Genomic DNA, 24,472 nt, shown 5'->3' with positions numbered 1-24,472 from the left:
GCCTGCTGAATATGTCTGGACACTAAAACACCAACAAAACCACATTTATTTAATTTAACAAAATTAAAAGTACTGGGGGGAAAAAACAGAATACGTTTGATGGTCTTAGAAAATGCTGCATTTTCCTCTACATTTATATTCCCCTCACTGCTGTGACTGTCTCCACACACACACACACACACACGCTCTCTAAAAAGTGAATCATGTTGGTTTAAGCAAATCTAAATGTTACATTTCAAACAGTTTCCTCACCGGCTCTGTCTTCCCTCACTGATTCATTTATGTGTCTCCCCCCTCCTCCCCTCTTCCTCTCTGTCCCTCTCCTCCTCGAGCGCAGCGGTGTGGTATCTCAGTCTCGCAGGCGGCACTTGGCACAGCGCGCGCACACACACACACACACACTCCCAGCGTGCTTCATCTCTTTCTTTGACTCGCACGCGGGACTGAAACGCCCGCAGCTGAGCTCGCGCTGTAATCTGTGACAGCCGGAGATGGACAGCAGCGACGGAGCAGCCGAGGACGCGTCTCACACAGGTAGGAGGGGAAAAAAACACGTTTAATTTGGACATGCCGTGGCTGTTGGTGTGTTTGTGTCGCTTTGGACACAGGGGGACTGCTCCTGTGTGTCGACTGAGTGTTTCCTGAGACATGTTTGTCTGTGACATGAGACAGGAGTCCGTGGAAATGCGGTTGTTTGGGCTAAAGCTGATTGTTTGCTACTGAGAAAACACTTGAATGTCCCTCGTTAAGCGCATTAGATTGGACAGTGTGTCTGTAGGTGACTTAACTTTTCTCACATTAACATAATATTTCTTCGATACAAGTGTTGACTACTTTACGCGTGTGTGTATTTCATATGATGTGGTTCTTCAGCCAACTTGTTGTGGATGTTTGGGGAGCCTTCATGTCAGGATGCGAACTGATTTGCTCCTTTAACGTTTGTTGCCATCAATTTCAAGTCTTCTAGGTAAGAGAGGGATCAATTCAATCAATTCAATTCATGTCTGCTGATGGAGGTCAAACGCTATAAACCAGGCTGATGAATGGAGTAATTATTTAAACCTTGGCTCTGACAACAAAAGTCTCAGTCAAGTTGTGTGTGTGTGTGTGTGTGTGTGTGTGTGTGTGTGTGTGTGTGTGTGTGTGTGTGTGTGTGTGTGTGTGCGTGTTCTGTGGAAGTAGTTAGAAATGAAGAGACTGCTTCCATTGACATTCAGCTGTTTCGTCAGTTCTCCGTCCACTTTTCATAGATATTTTCTCACACAACCTACTGATTGTAGGGCAACATGTACGATACATGTCCTCATCGTGATTTGACATACAAGGCTGCCTTATAGTAAAATTACTGAATCTGAGCTTTCTGAACCAGCCCAATCATTATATCCACATTACTGATGATTGTTCACCAGAAATCTCACTGTGTCAGTATTTTATAAGTTCCAATCATCACCCCTTTTTTTTCCTGCTTGATACAAGAGACAAAATGCAATGGCTTTCATTTTCCCTTGGCTCATTGGTTACTTGAGAGTTACATACAAGGTTTGGATGCTGATAAATGAATTCTCGCATGATTGATTTTTGCCAAGGAGAACTATTCAAGTCAAAAATCCCTGTAGTTTTTCATATCACAGTATACATCAAGGAAAACCAAAATATCGCCTTTATCCCTTTTTTTTTAACGAAACGAAAATATCCAGATATACAGTACAGTTTATTGTGTATCATGATACGCCCCTAAAAATATTTGGGTGTTGTTTTAAGGCCTTACAGCCTAGCAATAGTTGATTATGTGGTCAGATAGAAAAAAATGTCATTGTTTTCTTTGACAGTCTAAGACCAAATGTTATTTATTTTACTGTCTTTGAGGACAATGCAAATGGCAAGTATGCACATGTCAGAGGCTGCGATCACTGAGTATTTTTTGCATTTTACTAATTAAAATTATTTAGATCACTGGGGCACCCCACTAGCTCATCTGGTAGAGCGCATGCCATGTACTGAGGCTAATTCCTTGGCGCAGCGGAGCGGGTTTGATTCCAGCTTTGGGACCTTTTGCTGCATGTCATCCCCTCCTTCTCCCCAGTTTACTGTCTGCCTTTGACTGTCACTATCAAATAAAGGTTTAAAAAAAACCCTAAAAACTAGTTACTAATTCATTTTCTATTGATTGCCTAACAGAGTGTTTGACTCATAGCCTCAACTGTGCCCAAATGCATCCTCATCTACATTATCGACCATGTTGAAACACCTTATGTGTGGGCTTTCCTTTCGATATTTCACCTCAGTCTGTTTCTTCCTATACTATGCGTCTCACACTGTCATTATCGTGAGTGTTGCCATGGCATACTCAGCTGCTGCTCAATTCAAGCAGAGTAGACCCACTTAAACACCCAGCGCTGGCCACATCATCATCTTCTGCATCCTCTTTAAATGACCTTGCTCTCCTCCGTCCCCCTCTGCGTCAGCTCCAAACCTAAATGGCTCCAAATGACGCCCGCCTGCCTGCCAACCACCGCCGCACCGCAGAAGAGATGTTCTTTCCAACTGCATGCAAGCAGTCATTTTCGCTGTGAACAAAAGGTCCTTGATTCATCAAATCCTGCACCTCCTACTGCCCACTCTCCAGAGTGATGCTGTAATTTTCACTAGCACTCCCCTGTGTGAGGCTGGGGGAGTTTGTAGTTCCCCCCCGTACCTTTGGTGATTCTGTCAGTCTGTGTTCACAGCTGGGCCAGACTCACACTGTCTAAAACGCATTAAGACTTAAATTCACAACACCAGCCTCCTAAAGAAAAGCGAAGCGCAACTCAATAGACAGATAAGTAGACAGATTACATCTCACTCAATTGGTATGTGCTTTAAAGCTGCTTTGAAAATAGTAAGTGCCAGTCTGAGCACATCTCCATCTCAAGTCCTCTAAAAGGCAATTTCAGTCACTAGAAGCATAAAAAATTCAGTTTCTCCAGACCACTGCAGAATGACCTGAGAGGTCTGGTTAGCTCTTCAAGCGGGTACAACAAATTGGGGTGCAAGACCACCCAGACTATTTTTAAAGGCAATCATAGGGGCCACTGGAGAGCAACAGCTGCTTAGATATAAGCCAATGAACCGTCTAACCTGTATCTTACCCAGAGCTTAATATTTACTGTATATGCTGTTTTATTTTACGTGTCCAACATCTGCTGTACAAACAGGACAGGACAAACACAAAGACAGGAAATGGAAAGTCACAACAAGACACATGAGGTTGAACCCTCCAAAATAAAAAAGGAAACTATCTAAACTGAAAACGCAAATGATGACATTTCCTAATGATTGTCAGGATTTGAATACCTCTGGGGTGTGAAAAGGTCCCATGTCAGTTTTTACAGCTGGTGTTTAGTCTGGGTCAGTGTTTCTTTCAGTCTGCATTGACTCTTAATGGATAAAGCCATATATACTCATTATTTGTTGTCACCAAACCCATGAAAAAAAAAAAATCAAAAAATCACAAAATTCTCTGCCCACACTAGTCAGTGGCACCCAGCCCTTCGTTGGAAAACTGAAAAATCTATAAATGATTTTAATAATTATAATTTATCATAATTTTAATAAGGCTAAAAGTTATGAATTTGAGATTTTACCCTAGTTTTTTTTATATCTACTGTACCTGCATACCTGTGGGGCCAAAACCTCAAAAGTGTACGAGTGTGTGTGTGTGTGTGTGTGTGTGTGTGTCCTTCAGTTGTTCAGGTTCCATTAGTGGAAAGTAACTCGATACACTAGTTCAATTACTCTTCTTAGGTACACTTTTGATGTGCTTAGTATTTCATTTCACTTAATATGTTTAAAACTTCCATTCCTCTGCATCTCACAGTTGCAGAGCTACAAGATTTTTAAAAAAAAGATTTGATAAGATTATACAATTTGACATATTGTTTGATATGAGAACTGGTGGTTCTCAACCTTTTCAGTTATTTTGACATCTTGCATAAAATCAGTGTGTAGTTGTGTCAACTTGTCATGTTGCAGCTCCACCAGAGAGACATTTCCTCTCTATACCAGTCAGATATTTTTATTTAAATAACTGAGTTTTATACCTTTGCCACTGTTAGGTTGACATAAACCAAGGTTTGTGCTGATAGACCTGAGATCTAGCTGCTGCTCATATCCCTCACCATGCTGCACCTATAGGTCACATTCACAGAATACTTGAATCCCAAACAGCGGTGATGAAGTTGAGTGACCAGCGTATCTTCTCTCTCCCTCTCTTACTTTCTCCCCCCACCTAAGAGCGTTCTCCTCTGTACTTTGGCATTTGGCTGCTGCCATCTGTCTCAGTAAAAAACCATCAGCTGTGAAATTGAGAATAATCATGTGGAACGAGATTGGGATGGGAGCAGCTTGAGCTCCAGCCCTTCACTGTCAATGGACTCATGGCTCCTGCTGATAAAGTCCACCAAGGAATGAACAATCACACACCAAACATTTTTTTTGCTGATGTCTGAGGAATATTACTTTTTGTCATGACCCACCAAAGATTTTTCTTCAAGACTCGTCACACTCAGGCCTTTAGTGTCAGGGTGGAAGAAAGATTGTAATTACCAGAGCTGTGTTTTCTCTTTCTGTTGAATAGATTTGTGTGTGCGTGTAATTTATAACACAAGTATTCAAGTTTGACAGCCAACTGGTACACAAATTTATCTGTGTTTATCTGAAAAGCCTCTTGATAGTCGACTCGATAAATTGTAATCAAACTAGGACATCAAAACACCATAAAAATCTAATTCATCAAACAGAAACCGCATGAGAAAATGCACGAACATGTATTATAAATGTAATATATGGAAGCAAAAGGCTTGTGAATATATATTATACATTATAAAAACTTTATTAGTCACAGAGCTCAAGTTTAATGCGTTTTAAGTACAAAAATGTCACAAAATTCCATGTAGGAATTTTATTATCTAATGCTTGAAATAATAATCTAATTGAATGCTGCTGTGCTCAAGCTGAATCAGTGGGGTGTCAAGATTACTTATCAAACAAAACTGCCTATTTTGTCTCTGTAATAATATTTTCTTGATATCCTGAATAATTCAAACCAAATTATAAAGAGCAAATAATGTGAAGGTCACAGTTTAGTAGTGCTGATTAAAATGACAGTTTTGATACTGATCCAGTTGCAAACATCTGGTGGTGCTTCCTAAACAAGAAGAAATGTTTTTTATACGATAAATAAGCCTATAACTGACAACTATATTGACATAAAATAACATAATGTTGCAATAAACATTATAGTAACTTATTCTGCTAGTGTATAAACCCACGTTAGGTCTTTGAATTTATTTTAACTAAACTCCTGGTTGGAGTGTATAGACGGCTCTTAGCTTGTGAAATACTCTGGTCGGCTCTTCCACGACAGTCCATAGGATGTAAAATGCATACACAGTGAATGGCAGGTTTAGAAACCAAAGGTGAACCCTATTTTAAATCGAAACCTAGGCAATGAAAAACCAGGCGACAAGAAAGGCTGGCAACAAAAAGAGAATCAAAGAAACACAAGCTGTTTTCAGCCATATCTGTTTGTTAGTTGTTTGGTTAGATGATAGATAGATGGAGGATGGGTCACAGCCCAGAATAGGCCCCACTGACTTTTGGTGCAGATCTGGATAAAGGGACAGATCCAAAACATATTTTTTTTTCACTTACATCACATTCAACATTTTTGTTTCTCGGGGAATAATTTGTGGATCTTGATGAAAAAATTCAGATGTATTTGTGTGGCTGGTGTCTGTGAGTGAGTACTTGGCTGAGGCACTTACTTTACTTAGTGCCACTGTAGTTGTATGACGTTTTAAGACAAATGGTCGTGTATCTTCTAAATTCATTTAATTTCTAGACATTACTCCTGCTTCCCTTTCTCACAGTCCCAGTATCCTGACACGCTGTCAGACTGCAGCTGCTTATCTCGTGACAAACATGTAACATTAAAACACAATCCGTCTTAGATAGGATAATTTATGATTTTCACTGTAGCTAAGGGACTTTTGGGACTCCCAGAGGACAGGCCACATTCAAGAACAGCAACATATTACAAATACTTAATCATGTCTGAGATATTTACCTCCTCTGCAGTAAATTGCTTTTGAACAGATATTACCTACAGCGGGACTCTTTGCAGCCTCTTAAAGGTGCAGATGGAGTTCACCACCTGCTCTGTGACATCCAGGACCACGGGTCTTAAATCAGTTGGGGCAGTCCACCAATAGGAGGCAGGGCACAGCTTCAGTCACTCCTCTCACCATGGTAACCTCAGTCTGCTGGATGCATCAGGGGTTTCGTTTCTCTGATTTCTCATTGCATATTCATTTATGCCCATTCCAAATTTCTTTTTTTTCCATGTTCAAACCACTTGTTCAAACCTAAAGTTAAGGACTGTATGATTATTTCGTAAGACGTAACTTCCTTAGACGCAACCTTATAAAAATGATTTAGATAAACATAATTCTCAGTTTAATATTGAATTGGCTGCACATGTTTTAAAAGGAATCGTATTTTAAGGCTTCAACTTGAGAGACAAAGGGTACATATGATCACTACAGCTGAGATAACAGTGCTGCAGTCACACATTTACCACAGTGCTCCACAGCAGCCATTTTCTGCCCGGGAGTTTATCGTTGCACCCCCCGCCTGTGTTGTCAACACACATTTCCTGATGTGTGATGTAGCATGGAGGCAGCAACAATTAGGACAACTAATGGTGAAACAAAATACTTCAGTCTTTGTTCTATGTGACAGATTTTGTGAAATTATTCTATCTAGAATCAGTAAAATTTGAAATTGACTGAAACCGTCCTCAGAGGAAGCCTCCATCAGTAAATGTGCAGCCAACACCTTATCACAACAGATTGCTCTTTCCAAACCCTCCTCTGTGAATGCGCCTCACCTCAGACTCACTGAAATGGATTTCTGCTTAAGTCTCCCATCAAAGATGCGATGGCTCTCAGGCTGTGTCATTACAAGTCAGATGACAGTCTCCTTCATACTGTGGCAGCTTAAACCTGCCTCTGGACTGATAACTGATCATTTATTTGGATGTTTAGAAGCGAGCGCAGGGAAAAGCCTCCACCCCGACTTTATTGCTCGCACCTAACCTCAGGTCGAGACTGTACATGTCCTGTCAGTGTTTCTTCAGTGATTAGCCATTGAGGTTTCATCTTTTAATTTGATATGTGTAATATTTAGGATCAAATTTTTGTTTGATACACTGATGCAAACGTATTATTTACACTAAAGTTGTTCATGAAATTACGCTGAATCTGAAGGCAAAGCAGGCTAATTTATTTCTGTTTCTGTTTCTAATTTCATTTACTTTTAATGACTTTTGGTTTTTCACATCTTACAGAGCCAATGGCATATCACGAGACACCAGTTTACAAATGTGCCAGCACAAATTTTATATGACACAACATAAACATCAGCCAATTCTTTTGGTGAATGTACTCTTATCTGATAAATCTAAATCTAATAATAAATCTGTGCATCCCCAGCTACTGTGTAACAAGGTCATCCAGTCAGACAATAACAAAAAAATGAAGATGAGGTCACTTTTAAACAAAAGACAAAAGGCAGGCAGATAAAATAACAAAAAGCAAGAGTTATTAACATAAAAGATGAAATCCAAAGTCCAAAATCTAAAAGTCAAAGGCAGCAAAAACACATGAAACGGGCAGCAAACCACAGAAACTAAAACTACAAAATACAAAATACAAAGAATACAAAAAGCTAAATAAAGTAGAAGCCAAAGAAGCAGTGCGAAAAGGACAAAGGGAGGAAAGCCAAAACATGACAAATGAGGAGAGAACTACAAAATGCACCAGGACATAACTAAACCAAAAACTCAAACCATGATAGATCATATTATGAAAGTGATTTTATTGAAATATACATTTAGATTATGATAGAACCCTGAAGTATGAAGCAGTAGTAAATTGTAATAAACCCGTAAATCAGTAAATGGGCATCATTCCTCATGTTTATGCATGTATTGTCACTGACAGGTCGCTGTTTCACCCGTGAGACGCAGCTGAGACGAGAGCCTGCACAGAGCCGGTGCTGAGGTTGAAATATGACCGTATCTGTTGCCTGAGACGTGAAAGTAAAAAACGTGTCTGATACGCTTGCGGTCTAGGCCCTGGGGTATTTATTATCTGTCACCTGGAGCTAAGGGCAGAAAACTCATCCCTGCAGGTGCTGCAAATGTCAAGGTGTCCACAAAAGATCAATGATGACGTGTAATGACAACACAAGCAGGTCGATACTGAGCTGTGAGAAACTGAAAACTGAGGAGAAACAGGCTTTCTGTCTTCAAGTTAAATGTTTAGTTACACCTGAGTTTTCACAGCTCATATACATCACTACATTGACAACATGAATCATGTCCCCTGAAGTGGCATCGTCAGCTTCCCTGTGGGGACAAACATAAAGTGTTCCTTGTCAGCTGCAAAGTCTGAAAAAAAACCCCCATAAATGCTGACTGTCAGGAGAGATTCAGTACAGTAATCCATACAAGGCACAAACCTTACACATACAGACACTCTTCTTCCTCTTACACAAGCTCTTGTGTTAGAAAAAGGGGCCTCCTGTCACTTTATACTTTAATATCAATGCACAAGATGCTAAAGCAAACTCTAGTATATACTCACAGCACTGAGAGTCTCTTAGGGTTTGGGGGTTAGGGTTAAATACCAGTCACTGCTGCTGCCGGAGTAGTTCTTCAAAATGCTCCCTAAACTGGCCTTGTTGCGTATTTCATCCAGTGCTTTGAAAAATAAGTTTTTGGTTATGATGCTGCAAAAAGAGCAAGACAATGGATAGACGCTCTTTGAGTGGCAGTCACATGGACAGAGGGATGGACGTGACATGTTGAGGGGCGGTGTTGTGGCAAGTTTCATATGCTCCATTACCTCTCCAGTTGCCTGCAGCTGTATCGCAGGTACAGCTTCAACACAGCAGGCAGCAGTGTGAAAATGTTTCCCTTTGTGTGTGTGTGGTTTATATACTGTAGATTTGTTCCTGTGTGTGTCTGTGTGTGTACCATTTTCCCCAGAAAAGAGTACTCTCGCAACCCGCTCTGTCCCCCTCGGTTTTCCTCGGATCGGATAGCTTCGCTCTGCACCTGATTTGTCATGTGGTCTTTTATTCTGGAATAATTTTGCTCTTTGTTCCTCCATTAATTTGTATGTTATAGTCTCTCTAATGGCTATCACCGCCGAACACAAAAGGCCAGTCAAGCTTGCAAAATTAAATGGTGGTTAATTGAAGGAGCCATTATAGCCTGTCTCTGCTGTCTGTCCTGTGCCGTCTGTTTCAGTCATGACTGGATCACAGAGGACTGATGGTGAAGCCTCTGGACTCTTATGTCCACTAAGCATCATGATCATTGGACATTGGACCTGATAATAAATGTATGTTACATTTACCTTTTCATTTTATAGTCAATGAAGTGTTTCTGCACCATGTGAGGTCTGCTGCTACTTCATTATCTGTGCAGCATTTAACTCCAGGGGATAGATGATCACCGTTCAGGGTAACAGCTGCCGAGTAAGAGCTCCAGATTGTCTCATAACGCAAAAATATTGCTGGAATACTGGAGTTAGATATTATGTTTTTGTTCAGCATGGTACATAAACTGTTTCTATCAATTTCAAGACTTGCTTTTAATATTTTGTCACGCTCGTATGGCTGTTTCAGTGTCAAGGCCAGATTGTAAGAGTTATCTGATATTCATCCAGCCAAAGTAAAAGTTGTGACATTTGTATAACGTCATATTTGATATGTTACTTATGCAGTACTGTGGGTGAGTTGGACCAGTGGTGCAGATGAAAATACAGGCCAATTCAGAGGCAGAGAATGCAGGTGAACGGCACCAAAAGTCAAATTGTGCCTATGTGTTGTTGTCATATGGTTTTAGAGTCATTTTGAATTACTACATTTTTATTGCATTGTGCACGTCAGATGAGAAATATGTGTCTATATGAAGCCAAGATGCTGGTGGTGCTGATGGGTTGAAGATGATTGGCTGAAGTTCTGGATGTAATGAGGAGTGGAATCTGATGAGCTCAACCTGGGCACTGGATGTAATGAACTGGAGGTGAATGGGCGGAAGAGGGTCGCAACTATTTGCACTGAAACGTCAGCTGACACCAGCAGCAGAGAACAAAATCTGGATTGTTTAACTGGTGATGGTGGAGTAGACGCCCATTAAGAGGTGGGGAGGAAGAGAGTTGTGAATTAACATTAAGATGGAACTTATGTGGAGCTTCATTCATTCGGACTTTCTGGCCACATGATGTCCAATGTTCACTCCCTTCTAGATCTGTATTTGGTCTCCACCATCTCCTTAGGGGAAAATCCTGCTTCTGTCATGGACAACTGCCAGTCTGTTTGTCGGGATTTCAATTCTAAATCAAAAATAAACTCGTGAGCTTTCTATTTCAATCATCATACACCAGGATCAGCAAATCTACAATTGGGGAGTTTTAGAGTTTCTTTGCTGAACACAACTGATCATGGCTGATGGAACAAATTGTGTGAGTCAAATATACACACACAATTTGAATTTATTTTTAAATAAATGTTTTGGCTATTGTAGGAGGACCACACTCTGCTTTGGGCCCCGAGACTGACTACATGTATTGGACAAAAATAATGTTGGCAGAGGGTGTGGGAGTGCTGGGAGGAAGTGTTTGTGCACTGAGACAAACAAATGCTGGACGTGGGTTTTGATTGATATTACTATAGCGAGGTAGCTAATCTAACTCAACGGTAACAGAGCGTTGCCTTTATGGGTAACCACAAGCTTACAACATCTAGGGTGATAACTTGAAACACTCATCAGTACTATTCATTGTCCAGTTGATTTGCCTTTCTATCTCTGTCAGAAGCTATGCCTCCCTCCTCTTCATCAAATGACTTACCATTGTCTAAACTTAATCAGTACTTAGCAAGAAAGCTATCAGTTCCAAGGTTTTTTATGTGGCTACCCTCTAGTGGACAGAACCTACAACAACCACACGCTGATATTGGTATTGGCAGTGTACAAGCCTGTGTATACAGTGTAGAGGTACATAATAAGTATTCATAACAGCCTAGATAATAGCCATGATGCTATAAAAGTTGTGGGGTGGACAGTTAAACAGTGAGCTGAAAATCGATATAAAGCTCTGTGAAGCCGAGGTGAGCAGCAGAGTCCAGTGATGATTCCCTGCAGGTTCATAATTGTGAGTGGCACCTTTCACATTGTCACATTGTTTTCATTTAATGCATTGTTGTTCTACAAGTATTGAAGACTCGGTAATCCTTTTCAGTAACACACATCCAGCAAAACCATTTCCATTACTGCTCGCTGCAATCACAGCTCTTTATCACAGTGAATGACAGAATATAAACACAGTCATGGTATTGTCGTGGTGGTGGTGGTGGTAAGCTTTTCACTACTGAGACAAGGTGAAATGTGTTACCAGGAGGTATTGTCACATTAAAGTGCAAACTAAATTAAACAACGCTGTTACCGTGGGGAATATAATTAAAGCATGATAAAGCCTGATTACAGATGATTCATCCATCTACGTGTTGTGCTGTTATTAATGTGTGAACTCTAGAGCTTATCTATGAATCTAAACCTGGAGGTAATTCTAGCAGAACTGACATTACCTTTTTTGCATTAAGTATAAATCCAGACTAAATATAAATTCAGGTAATGCTTGTCATTATCTGCCTTTTTAATTATCAGTTTGATTACAACAAGCTGATTCAAACTGACTTAACTGAAAGTGGGATTGGTTTATTTGTTGAAAAACCTATGCAGCCGCGTCTCCTCGCCCTCCCAACCAGTGAGATAATTCAGGCAATTAAACCCATTTACCTAGGGAGTGCATCTAATTAAAAGTCAATCCAATTTAGACTGTCAGGTTTCCAATAGCGAGTCAGCAGCACAGATAAGAACTCGGAGGATGGATGATGAGGGGAACGGGAGCGAGGAAAGAGCAGCGATCTTATCTGCAGTCATCTGTCAACGTTGGGATGATTTGCTCCAAAAATAAACCCCCATTGTGTTTCTTCACCACGTCATTAGACACCTCAGCAAATTCTCAATGAAGTGATGAGTCATTACATCTAAGATCTGGTTGGATGATTACTAAAGGCAAGAATCAACATAACAACACAAATGAATTTTGATGTACAGCATTAGACATTGAAAGGAGTATTATTATATATTATTTTCAATGATTTACTTATTTATCCATGAGCAGAAATTGTTTTATATCTCTGTACCTCAGAGAGTCTTCTTGGGTTTAACTTAAAACTAAATGTAAATATAAACTCATAATGAACACCCAATAATTACGGCAAGATGTTGTCTTAGAATTTGTATATTATGTATACCGTAAATAATGTAATTGATGTAATTGATCATTGAATTAATGATTATTTATCAAAAATCTCACCATGTGAAGTCGTATCAAAAGTCATCCATATAATATAGTTGCTTTTTCAATACTGCATTTGTATACAGACCAAGAATTTATGAAATGTAGAAATATTGAGATATCTTCTTACTTGGCAGCCTCAAGCAGTTGACTTCACTTTCAGTGGTTACCAGGGCATAAAAACCACCTGTCAAATCAAATTTAAGAACAACCAAACAAAATAAGCAAAGCAAAACCTTTAAAAGTTTGGTAACTTTGCTGCATATTAAAGTTTAAAACACCTTTTTTCACCTCTGGTTGCACTTCATGTGCACAGTTTCGTGACACCAACTTCCTTTACGGCTCAGTACGGAGTGCAGTGATGAGACTATAGATCAGCTAATTCCACCAGAGAGTTTGAATAAATGTGAATTTATTATCTAATGTTTGAATAACCTCACCTCTCCCATGCCTATTAGGAGTCTGTCTGCAGTCACACAGAATTTGTTGAAACTATCGTGAATTTCAACCTTTTGTTGCAATCAGTGCAGCAACACAATTGGCTGATATGTTTCTCTGTTCAGCTTTGATAAAGCACACGACTGGCCTTTGCCATCTCTGGCATTGCGGACTTTGTTTCCTCTCTTATCGGGTCTGTGGCCCTGGCATCATAAGTTTCTGCCACTGCTGGGGAAAAGGAAAAAGGATTTTGGCACCTATTGAAAAAGACCACACATTTCAAGCTTATTGACTCATTTGTCTGCTCACTTCTAGAGCTGACAGTCACGCAAGAGTCTCACTACCAACTCCACACAATGTATATTTATCAAGTGATGAGCCAGACATGGACGAGACAAATGACACGGGAAACCACCCTGAACTTAAATCTTAGTCATGCTCATTAGTCATCCTGGCCTCCATGCCTCCCTCCTCCCACCTCCTGCCATCACTCCATATGGAAAGCATACGTTTCCCCTCCAGATGGAAGGATTTCTGCTTGGCATGCCATCAGTTAGCAGAAACATATTTAGCTTTTTGCTGAAGTTATAGAAACAGTGAGAATGTAACTTGGAAAGCTAAAAATGCACTTCAAGATGGAGATGGATTGAGATGAGGCTCATGTGTCTGTAATTGAGATGTCAGGAGGCCCCCCGCCTGTATTATCAGTGTCATGCAGTTACTGACCCGAGAGTTGACAGGAGCATGAAGCCTGAAGGGAAACAGGCAGGAAGTGGCTTAACCCCGCTCTGCCCCGGGATCCTATCCAACTGTAAACACGTGTTCACACTCACGTATCAGTGCCAGGAGAATTGAACACTTCTGAGCTAAAATTCTGCAAATAGCTACCCAGGTTGCCTTCGCTGCCAAGTTTGCATTCAGCTATTTTCAGAATTTAAATTCCTGGTCGCAATAATGGATCCAACAAAGCACTTCCTTTTTAAGATAGACATTGGTGCACAAGATACAGTTTTAAGAGGCGGAGTCATTCAGCCAGGCAGCGGATGTGAGGAGGCTTGTGGTGTGAGTAAGTAAATGACAAAAGCAACAAACAAAGAAAAAAGAGCAAAACTCTTAAAGGGCAACTCCACTAATTTTACACATTAAAGTGTATTTACAGGTCTCGGGGAGTACTACTGTGAAAAAGTAGCGTAAGGCCTTTTGTGGCTCCAGAGTAAGCTGCATTTAATATTATAAAGGGCCTCCAGGGATGTGACTCACTGGCTAAGTTGCATTTTGTAATGAAGGTGGCAAATAATGAAAAAGACAAAGAATGCATGGAACAAAAAAAATCCTCATAATTTTCAACTAATCGATTTATCAGTTTATCATTGCAGCTCCATTTGAAATGAGGCAAATTGGTCTAAAACTTGGATTTACCTTTTTTTTTTATATATGAGTCAGATCAGTCACTTTCCTCACCTTGTTTGTGAAGAATTGCTCTGACTGTTCATGAAATAAAATAATTTTTCTTTGCAGCAAAAGCAAGTTGATGTAGAATAAATCACAGGGAGGTTTCCAGTCCTTTACTGTCTTTTCTTAGCAGGCTTTAAATGTCATCTCTATCGTATAACAAAGCATCTGTTGAATTCTCATAACACTAATGCTGTATGATAATTCCCTTGTTGTTAGCAGCGTGCATAGCACAGGAAGCATAATAGTTTGATTTCCAACAACGTACACCACATACTGTCAGATTTCACACATTTTATTTATTTATTTTTTGCTTCATGTAGCCTTGCAATCCAACCCTCTTTGTTAAATGTATCTAAAACTATTAAGAGAATTTAGGTCAAGTCTTGTTTTGAGCATGGAGGGAAGGAAGAGGAGGATTACAGCCGACTGCAGGCCGGTGCCTTCAACAGCCCACATCTTCCTGTCAGAAAACAGCACAGTCGCCTCAACTAATCCGTCTTATTATAATCGGCACTTCCTCGCCACATTTTTATATCTCTCGCCCCGTATATGATCTTTGAAACAGGTCATATGTAGTGAATTTAAAGCATATGCTGGCATGGTTTGTTGGTTTAAGGACTCTTTTTTTTTTCTTGCAGATAAGTCATTCCTTAATGGTATTAATAGGGTTGTTAAGATTTACAGAACTAAACGTGACCATAGCGTTTAGGAAATATAGCATGTAGTCCTTTCTCTGACCTTTTTGTTTTCTTTTTAAGTCCTGTCTTAATTAAACTATATTTAATGAAACAATTTTATTTTATAATAGAACATCTGAGACTTCTGAAATTTATAAAACTGAGCTTTAGTTGAGTACAGTTTTCAACACAAAATATAACAAGTTAATGCCAAAAACAAGAAAAACAAATCTTTTTGGCTGAAAGGAACAGTTCTGTCTGGAGCCAACATACGGTTAGTTAGCTAAGCAGAAAGAAAGACAGCTAGCCTGGCTCTGTCCAAAGGTTGAAACAAAAAGAAATCAGCCAAAATATTTCTTGGACAGGAGACTCCAGAAAGTTTCTGCTCGTCACCAAGAAATAGTCCAACAGAACTCTCTTCTTGCTAAATGTTTCAAGTCTTTACGCTAAGCTAAGCTAACCTGTTGCTGCCTCTAGCTTCATATTTATCAGATGGACATGAAAGTGGTAAAGAGCTGCTCATCCAGCTTTTCTGAAAGACAGTAAATAAGTGTCTAACTGTTCATTCCTCCCTGACTAATGAATGTTTTGATTAAGGGCTGCAACGATTATTTTCATCAGTGATTTATCTCTGTTATAATTTATCAAAAACAGGAACCAAACACAAGACACCGAGGCAGACGGATTGAAAAACAAAAGCTGAGCTTTAATGAAATAATGTGCACAAAAACAAAAGGCAGGCAATAAAAAATCTGGTAACAAAACAATCCAAGAGAGCAAAAATCTAAACCAACAGACTTAAATTCACAGGCAGTGATTAACTAACAAGGTACAGGTGTATAATTAGAAACATGACACATGAGAATATAACCTACAAAAAAACAAGAAATTACTAAAGAAAAAGCCCAAACCATGACACCAGATTATTAATCGATTAGCTGTCTGGTCTACAAACTGTCAAAAATGGTGAAAGTCTTGTCCACAACCCAAAGATTTTTCATTTACTGTCACAGAGGAGGAAAGAGGCCAGAAAATATTCACCTTTAAGTAGCTTGAATCGGAGGTTTTTGATTTTCATCTTCTTAAAAAAAAAAACTAATCAAACTGATTATTACTGTGACTGATTATTATTAAATTGGATTCAGTTTGATTATTATCAAATTCTAATTTTGAAAGCGTTTCTCTTTTCCTCTTCTTGCTTTTTTCCACCATTTGCATGTGACTGTGAGCACGGTTGGTGTTCCAGTATACTCACTGTCACTCATGCACAGGTCACATTTGCTTTGGTCCCCACTGCAGCCGGGGGGCTCTCCCAGATGGCTGAGGACAGATGCCCACAATTGCCGTTGTCCTTGGTTGGAGTGCAGTCCCTCCCTCCAGATAAAAAAATAAAACTGTCCTTCCCAAGTTCCCTCCAATGCCCCACTTGCCCCACTGGATTTCTTTTTATTTTCGATAACCTTTTTTGTCTCACTTGTGGTTTGGTCTGTATATCTACTATACAGCCTTTACTTTGCATTTGTTTCTCTCCTCTCCTCTCCTCTCCATCCTCCATTCTTCATCCTTGGCCTGATCCCATGTCCTCTGCTCCGTCTTATCTTTGGGCTGGATGCTGACCGAGGGGTTTTAGCCACAATGGGTTGTCCTCCCTCATATCCTTTGGGTTCTGTCGGTGGGTTTAAAAACATGGCAGAGACTGGACATGTGTTAATGAATCATATCGTCTTTGTGACATTTACAATGAAAGGAGTTGTTTGGTGAGAGACGGACACCACATCACCTTTTAGCACATTTTCTGGAAAATACATGACATCACAATACTCTTTACTTTTGTTATGCAGTCTTAAATTAGACACTGTAATTAAATATATTAGTTCTCTGTTAAAACTAAAATAGTTCAGTGCAAATTCTGCTCAACGGGAGTTATTTTCACCCGTCTCCTCTCAACAGTAAATCCAGCCTGTACACATGCACATATGCTAAAAACACTTCAGTTGAAGAGAAGCCACCTGGGGGAAGGAGATTACATTTTGTCACTCCTGACTGTGGTTTACCTCGGCTGTGTTTACGTGGAGTGCAGAACTACCTTGAAGTGAATGTGCCGAGGTTTCTGCTGCAAGAAGATTAAGTGCAACGACGAAGGAATTTATTCTAAATATGTTGCTACTGGGTTTCTGACATAGATTTGCCAAAATGTGGCCTATATTTAGAATACAATCTGACTACAGTCCCGCTACCAAAGTAATGACATTTAAGAAAACAGTGGTGGTATTAATGAATATTGCCTTTTGTAATTTTACTTGTAATATATTCATTTTTAGGTTTTCTTCCAACTAAATGTAATTACAGTTCACAGCTTTTTGCAGGTAGAGGAACATTACATACATAAAGCCGTGCATTCTACTCACAAACTGATGAGAAGTCCATCGCTGAGTCCTATAAAACAGTTCTTATAAATAAGAAGAGCTTTGCTACCTCACATTGTTCTTGACTTAACCTTTTTGTGGGGACACCACGGACAGAGAAATATCACACAATCCCTCACATAAACACAACAACAACTGCCAACATTTAAATGATCTTACTCATAATGTGTGGCAGGATTAAATAAATACCAAACTGTAGCTGCTCATGGTGATGTGGCGTCTCAGCGCATGATCGTCTGTTTTGGTGTGATTGTCTCGTGTTCTGCACTAGAAAGAAGTATTGTGAAGTGAATCAGAAAATCTAAATGTCACACAGGTTTTTCATGCTTGTCTATGTGTTTGTCTTTGGCTCAATGCATAAATCTGCTCTGTGACTCTGAGCAAGTAAAGAGACAGAAAGACATCCTGATAAGGGCTGCGCCATATGGGACCACTGACATCACGGTATTTTTTTCTTTTTAAGGAATATGTATTGAAATACGGTAAAACAGAGCAATCTTAAAAAAATGTGAAATAAAATTTGGACTAGCTTTGTCAAAAGGAAATGATACAAGGAGCAATAAAATATGTGTCTCTAGAAACCAAAAGATCAACAACAAATGGACCCAAGTCAGTTTTCAACTAGTAAAGCAAGCAAAGCAGTATTGGTGTGTACATGTGAAAGACTTATCCCACAGTCCCAGGGTTCAGTCCACTTGGTAAGTAGTGTGTTTTTTTTCCCCCACCATCCCAAAAAAGTTCCAGATCCAATCCAGTTCTCAACCACAAAAAGAAAGACAACTCAAAATTCAGCTGCGTGTTTTCCGGGGAATCCCCACACACACAAGTCCTGATGAAACCTCAACTGGGAAAACACTCATCCACCATATTAGACAGGGCTTATTTCTCAGTAGGAGCTGGCGGACCTCACAACACTTTCTGCTTCCAAGGGTAAACCTGATGTATCTCTCTTCCACTGATAAATTGTTGTGGCTGTAAGGCCTGCATGTCACTCAGTGGTAACACACTCTGTTGACAGGAACCCTGAAATCAGAGCAGGTCATGTTTGATATAATCTGCCGACACTGCACGTCCTGCGATGTGACAATTGCACATGTTCACATTGATGAATTGATACATTGTGTGGCTCTAATCTTCACGTCCCCATATGGTCCTAACACCTGTTGGTTATTCATGGAACATCTCTCTGATACTGCACTGCTGGTATGTTGCAAAACTGGGTGCAGTTGATCTTCTTCCAACAACTGATGAATTTCCTGTAAACTGTTTATTGATTTTCTCACCATCAAAATCAGTACATCCGACCCAGTGGGCTGCAGACCCTTTACAATTTGGTAATTTCAGAAAATCTCTCCTGGAAGACCTTAAAAAAAAAGGGGCTCAAGAATACGAAATCCTTGCTCCTTCCTGACCTTCACACAGCTGTCTAATCACAGAGTGAAATGGCCGTGAATGTCTTTGACACAGCCACCTCCCTTATCCAATAAAATTTGTTTTGGAGGAGGGAGTCTCAAAGAAACAAAAAAAAACCCATACTGACTGGTTAACCTACACTATGGTCATGATGCCCTTCCACATCCACAAGACCACTCACATACAGAAATGGTATGCTGTGCAAAAATGTTTGGAAATGTCCGATCTGAGTGATTCCTGTGAAAAGGTTGAGCTGTTCCCTAGATGCACGTGGGACAAAGAAAAGGGAAAGAAAGAAAGAGTCCACTTTTCAGCTTTTGAAGGCATAAGTCTCCTTTGTTTGAATTAAGATCACAATGTAAATGCTGTTTTATGTCACTTTATGTGTTTTAAACGCTGGCAAATCTCTTAACATTGTTTTATTCATCAGTCTCTTGAACGTCTAATGGGTTCTAATGTTAATTAAGCTTGTTGGATCGGTTGAGTAGCCTGTACTGGCAAATACGGTCCAACGCGGAGCCAAAGAGATGACATGCAGCGCTGCTCTGGTCGTTTGGAGCCTCCCGACACATCAAAGCAGGTGACAGCTGATTGGCTGCTCCTCCTCATATCTGGCTTCCTGTGACACCAGACAGACAAACAATGTGGATAACACACACTTAACCAGAGCGCGCGTGCCTGTGTGTGTGTGTTTGTGTGTGAGAGAAAGCGCGTGTCCGAAATGAGCATCCTTGACAGGTTATTTTGAAATTTTTCTTGAGAAATATGGCGTTCTTCTGCTACATAGTGTGTGTGTGTGTGTGTGTGTGTGTGTGTGTGTGTGTGTGTGTGTGTGTGTGTGTGTTTCCCCACAGATAGCAGCAGTCTAATTAAAGAGTTGGCATGTCAGAAACCCGCTCTCCCTCTTTGTTTAACATTGGATCTAATCTCCCACTGCAGAGAGTGGTGTGTGTGTGTCTGTGTGTGTGTCTGTGTGCTCTATCTGGTGCTTACTGTGAGGTGTATACAAGATACATACAGACATTTGTCAGGAACCTGGCCAAGTTATCCCAGAGGAGTGTGTGTGTGTTTTCACATGAATTACTCGTGTTGCTGGGGCTGTGAATCTTGTGTTGCCATAATTTTCGTAGATATTTATATGTTTTGCCAAGTAATCTGGAGTGTGAACATCACATATGGTGAACTGAAACATTTTCTGTTGCACCACATTTCTGTTTTACGGGAAATCATTGATGATAATCTCTCAGTATTATCACAGAATAGAACCTTATTTTACAACAATGTTGGGTTACTTGTTATGTGACAGTTTATCTACTAAGTAACTGGCTAGAGTACTTTAGCATGACATTTTTTTTAGGTACAGTACAGGATACGGATGTCTCCATAAATTGACAACATTTGACTGGAACTTTTCCCATTAATCCAGGACATTGAAATCTTCCAGGACCCATAGACCGGCACCAATTTGATTAACTCTCGACAGGGTCAGAAGTTGACTGCAGACGTGTTGTTGTTGTATTATTTCAGGGCTTAATCGACTTACAGAATAGCCTCCATGGTCTATAAGTGTGTCAAAGCCTTCACATTACGTACGACCATACGCACATACACAGTGTCATCCCATGTTCCCAGTACCAGCTGAGTCCAAGGGAAATGTAGAGACTAAAAATATGCACCCTCTTAACAGCTCCCACTCACTTACCTAACCGAGTGAATCACTGCATTATATGAGTGGAACATTTGCAAAATGACCTTGTCATAGAGATCTGACACGCAGAACACCACTCATACTTTGGGATTATGTATCCCAACACAGATTACACGTGTTTAAACATATGTGCTCTGTGTGTGTGTGTGTGTGTGTGTGTGTGTGTGTGTTTTCTGAGGGTCAAGGTGTGTGCTTTTGAATGTGATTGTCTTGAATGCATCTTTGTGACTCAGTTGTGAACATTCATACTCCACTGAGTGCTCCAGGTGAGTCATGTCTCTCCTTGAGCTCTTTGTCATCCTTATTTTAAAAAGCACCATAGAGAGAAAACCTGTTCACACAGCTAAGAGAAGGCTTTACGTATTAGTTGGACATTTAAAGCAGATATAGATAACGTTTTCAAGTTTCCTCCACCCTGGTGTTTCCCTGTGGTATTACTGTTCATGCTGCTGTTGCAATGGCAGTATTAGCAACATAGCTAAAGCCAGCAGTCTGGCTACTGTCCAAAGCAAAAAGCAACCATAGGAGGAAGGAAAACCACAAATACACAAGGGCTAATGAACAAGTGAAATACAGGTGTACACAGAAAAGGGTGGGAAAATAGACAAAGACAGGAAGTTGGAAGTAAAACATATCACATGAGGATAAACTTTCAACATAAAACAGGAAATCAACTGAGCTAATACCTAGGACAGTGACAGGAAGACAGGGTTGGTTATTGAGTCCTGTTTTTATGTCCAAATTACAACTGCCAGAAACTGTTGACTACATGTCACATCCCCATCATCCCAAACACCTAGATTTAGTACTTAGAGCAACATACGTATGCAGAATGAATTACTGTTTTAACGTGTTTTTTTTTCTTGCACCTTAGGGACCAGACACCCACAAATAAGTCCCATTTTGACTACAATGTGTGAAAATGGCAGATATATTATTCTCTAATGTACTTTATCCACATTTCAGTGCAGAGATCAATACATCTTATGTCCTTGTGCTGAAAACAACCAGAGTTGACTCACCTCCAGCTCTCTGAGGACCTTATAGTCTGTGTTGCCCACGTTTCCTCATCCTCCACTCAGTGAAATGTGGCTTTTTGTCCATTTCTTCCCCATCTCTGCACAAATTACAGTATAATTGAGCTGCAATTTGTCTGGAAAAGGTTCAAATTCATATTTTCACCCTTACGCGCGGGGGTTGCCTAGCAACACAACTGTAATTGTAGTCCACCTGTCGTTCAGTTGTTCAGAATTCAAAGGCTAAAAAGAACTGTTGGTGTTTGTGAGGGGTGTCTTGTCATGTGAATTCAGTGCACGTAGACACACTCATCAGTCGGTAAATATATCCTGTGTAGTGAAACAACAAGATTATTACTCATATTCCTCAACCGTCCAGTATTTCCATGTCAGGCCGAGCACTCTATCTGCTGTCGTCTGTTGGCGACGTAATGGAACAGTGATGACAGGTGTTGTGGCGAGGGAACTCATCTTGACCTTAATGTCTGGAATGGTGCCATTTTCAAAAGAGTATGTGCCAAAACATCCCAATAACAGCTGCCAGTGCGTATAAATGCTGAAGGCCGGCCTCCACCTCTTAACACATCTGGATTATAACCTGCTCGTTCCAGGAAGTTTCCTACATCGCAGACCAGAAAGAGCTGTGAAAGTTCACAGGTTCAGGTGGATTACAAGGATTTCTTCTGTCTCGTTTCAGACTCGGTTCTCTGAAATATTTTCCTGTAGTTGTGTGTGATTATTATAGATTCAACAGACGTTGGATGTATGGAGACAAACGGGCAGAGTGCACACATATGAACAAAAAAAGCATTAAGCAGCCAAGCAGCCTTTATAGTGTAATAGATATACAGCTGCAGGGAATTAAGAGCAACTATATATAGGGAAGTGCCATGCTCTGTGTCCCCTTGAGACGATATAGATCCACATGCTGACAAGTGAGTTTATCAAATAATTAATGTGATTTGAAAATGGAGCAAAAAGGCTTTTACATAATTGTAAAAAACTGTCAAAATTAAAAGCTCTTCCTATTAATTTCGCAACAGAAATGTGTACGATCCTGGTGAAAAAAACGGATATTTCACGGCATATTTTTATTCCAAATAACACTTATACACTTCGCAGTGCCAAAGCTTTTCTTCCAGCAGCCCCTCGTTTGTCAAAGCTCGGCGATAAACAAGTTCGCCCCCGGTGTGAAACCCAAGCACATCGAGGCAGGCAGCACATCATACAGATGGAGGGAGCAGCTTGCTGGAAACAGGCTGAACAGGTTGCCAGGTTTATAGCTGCCTGTCAGCCCGGTGCCCACCTGGTTGGACTGTTAGCCTCTATCCCACGATGACAGATCAGCATTAGCGAGAGCTTCATGGAAACATTTGTAAAGCAGTTGAATAGCCGGTGCAGGCACTTACGGATGAGTTAGTTATACACAGGGTGTTTTCTTTTTATGATAATCATATACATGAAGGGAATGTAGTTAGTTTTGTTGTTATTTGGTCATAAAAAGTATTTGATGAATTGTAATTTGGAGCAGCTGAGGGAAAATTTTATTCAGCGATCCTTTCAGTAGCTGTTGAGATATTTCTGATGTTATCATGTACAGAGCCAAGTGTAGCTGTGGCCGATCGGATGATTTTAGATCCAGATATCCAGATAATAATAACATTAATGATAATCCAAATACACAAGGACTAGTAAACAACTGAAACACAAGTGTATACAGGAAAGGGTTGGGAAAAAGACAAAGAGAGGAAGTGGAAAGTCACAACATGACACAAGGGTGAATTCTACAAAATAAAATGGGCAGTAACTAAACTTAAATCCAAAACCATGAGATTTTATGACAGATCTTCTCACAGATCTTCTCCAGAGTGTGTGGTGCTGTGCACTTTCTGTACTCCTCACTTTGTTAGCAATGTAGTTTTTACAGGTAGGACAGATTACACCTTTATCATTCTCGTTGACTTGAGTTAGGTGCCCTCATTTGAGTATAACTCTGCCGGCTTTCAGCCTGAGCCGCCTCTGAGTTCGATCTTAAAGTCATTTTATAAGTGGTTCACTTGTTCTTTACACATTTCCTAATGAGCACCACCAAATGTGTCATGACACTAAATCTGTGCAGTATATATTGTTCATAGGCACTGGTAAGAAAAAGAAAAAAAAAAACATCCACATGTCAAAGAGCAAAATAATCGATGCCTTATTTATGTAGGTACCCATGTGGAGAACATTACACTGCAGCTATAAGTGAGTCCCTTGATAAAGTGCTTTATGAGGCTGACAGGTCATTTCCATGCAGCTGTCTCAGACCATAAAGCAAAGATGTTGAGCACACTGTTGGCAGGGAAAGTTAGTAGAGTGTTACACAAAGAGATGAGATTTACAGACTGGTGAATTTATTATTACTCTTACACACATAGTATATCTGCTTACTTGATTGGCTGGTGACACGAATCATTCTTTGGAGTCTTTGAACAAGATGATGGATGTCATACAGTAGTACTCAATATAGTCTCTACTGTACATAGTGGTAGTAAAGAAACAGTAAAGAAATCATTGTAATATAACCTGAAAAATTGCATATAATGTAAGGTTATTATTAAGTTTATTTATTTATTTTACCACTAACAAGTAATCTTGATGATTTAATGAGCTTTGGTGCATCGAATAATTTGGATATTGGAGCCCTCCAGTGTGTGAGTCCTGTTTTTTGTTTTTATGATTTTCTAATATTTGACTCACGATCTGCCCCTTTTTGGCTTGAATGCTTTTAGAAAAATTACTTTAAAATATACAACATTTCTTACTGTTATGTCCTGCTCTTTGCAATTACAGTGTAATACCATAAATATTGATGTCTTCAAGGAAC

The 24,472-nt window shown here is 40.0% G+C and overlaps 1 protein-coding gene and 1 long non-coding RNA gene across 3 annotated transcripts in view; one reads left to right on the top strand and one right to left on the bottom strand.

The window, feature by feature from the left end:
* The first annotated feature begins 344 nt into the window (after positions 1-344).
* LOC119010167 (zinc finger protein 385B-like) overlaps positions 345-24,472 on the top strand; it is a 73,774-nt gene continuing 49,646 nt past the window's right edge. The window contains exon 1 of one of the 2 annotated variants that reach the window (XM_037082097.1): positions 345-534. In XM_037082097.1, coding sequence (XP_036937992.1) covers positions 492-534 — 43 coding nt within the window. In that variant the 5' untranslated portion in view covers positions 345-491. The remainder of the gene's footprint in view (positions 535-24,472) is intronic. The other variant, XM_037082095.1, reaches the window with a different exon arrangement.
* On the bottom strand, positions 19,287-21,789 carry LOC119010168. The gene is made up of 2 exons (XR_005071927.1): positions 21,613-21,789; positions 19,287-19,501 (listed from the first exon to the last, which is right to left on the bottom strand). It is a non-coding gene; the product is annotated as an uncharacterized LOC119010168 (long non-coding RNA).

Source organism: Acanthopagrus latus, chromosome 20, assembly GCF_904848185.1.
Source record: "Acanthopagrus latus isolate v.2019 chromosome 20, fAcaLat1.1, whole genome shotgun sequence".
Classification (NCBI taxonomy): Eukaryota; Metazoa; Chordata; class Actinopteri; order Spariformes; family Sparidae; genus Acanthopagrus; species Acanthopagrus latus.
This window is presented reverse-complemented; position numbering and strand designations above follow the sequence as displayed.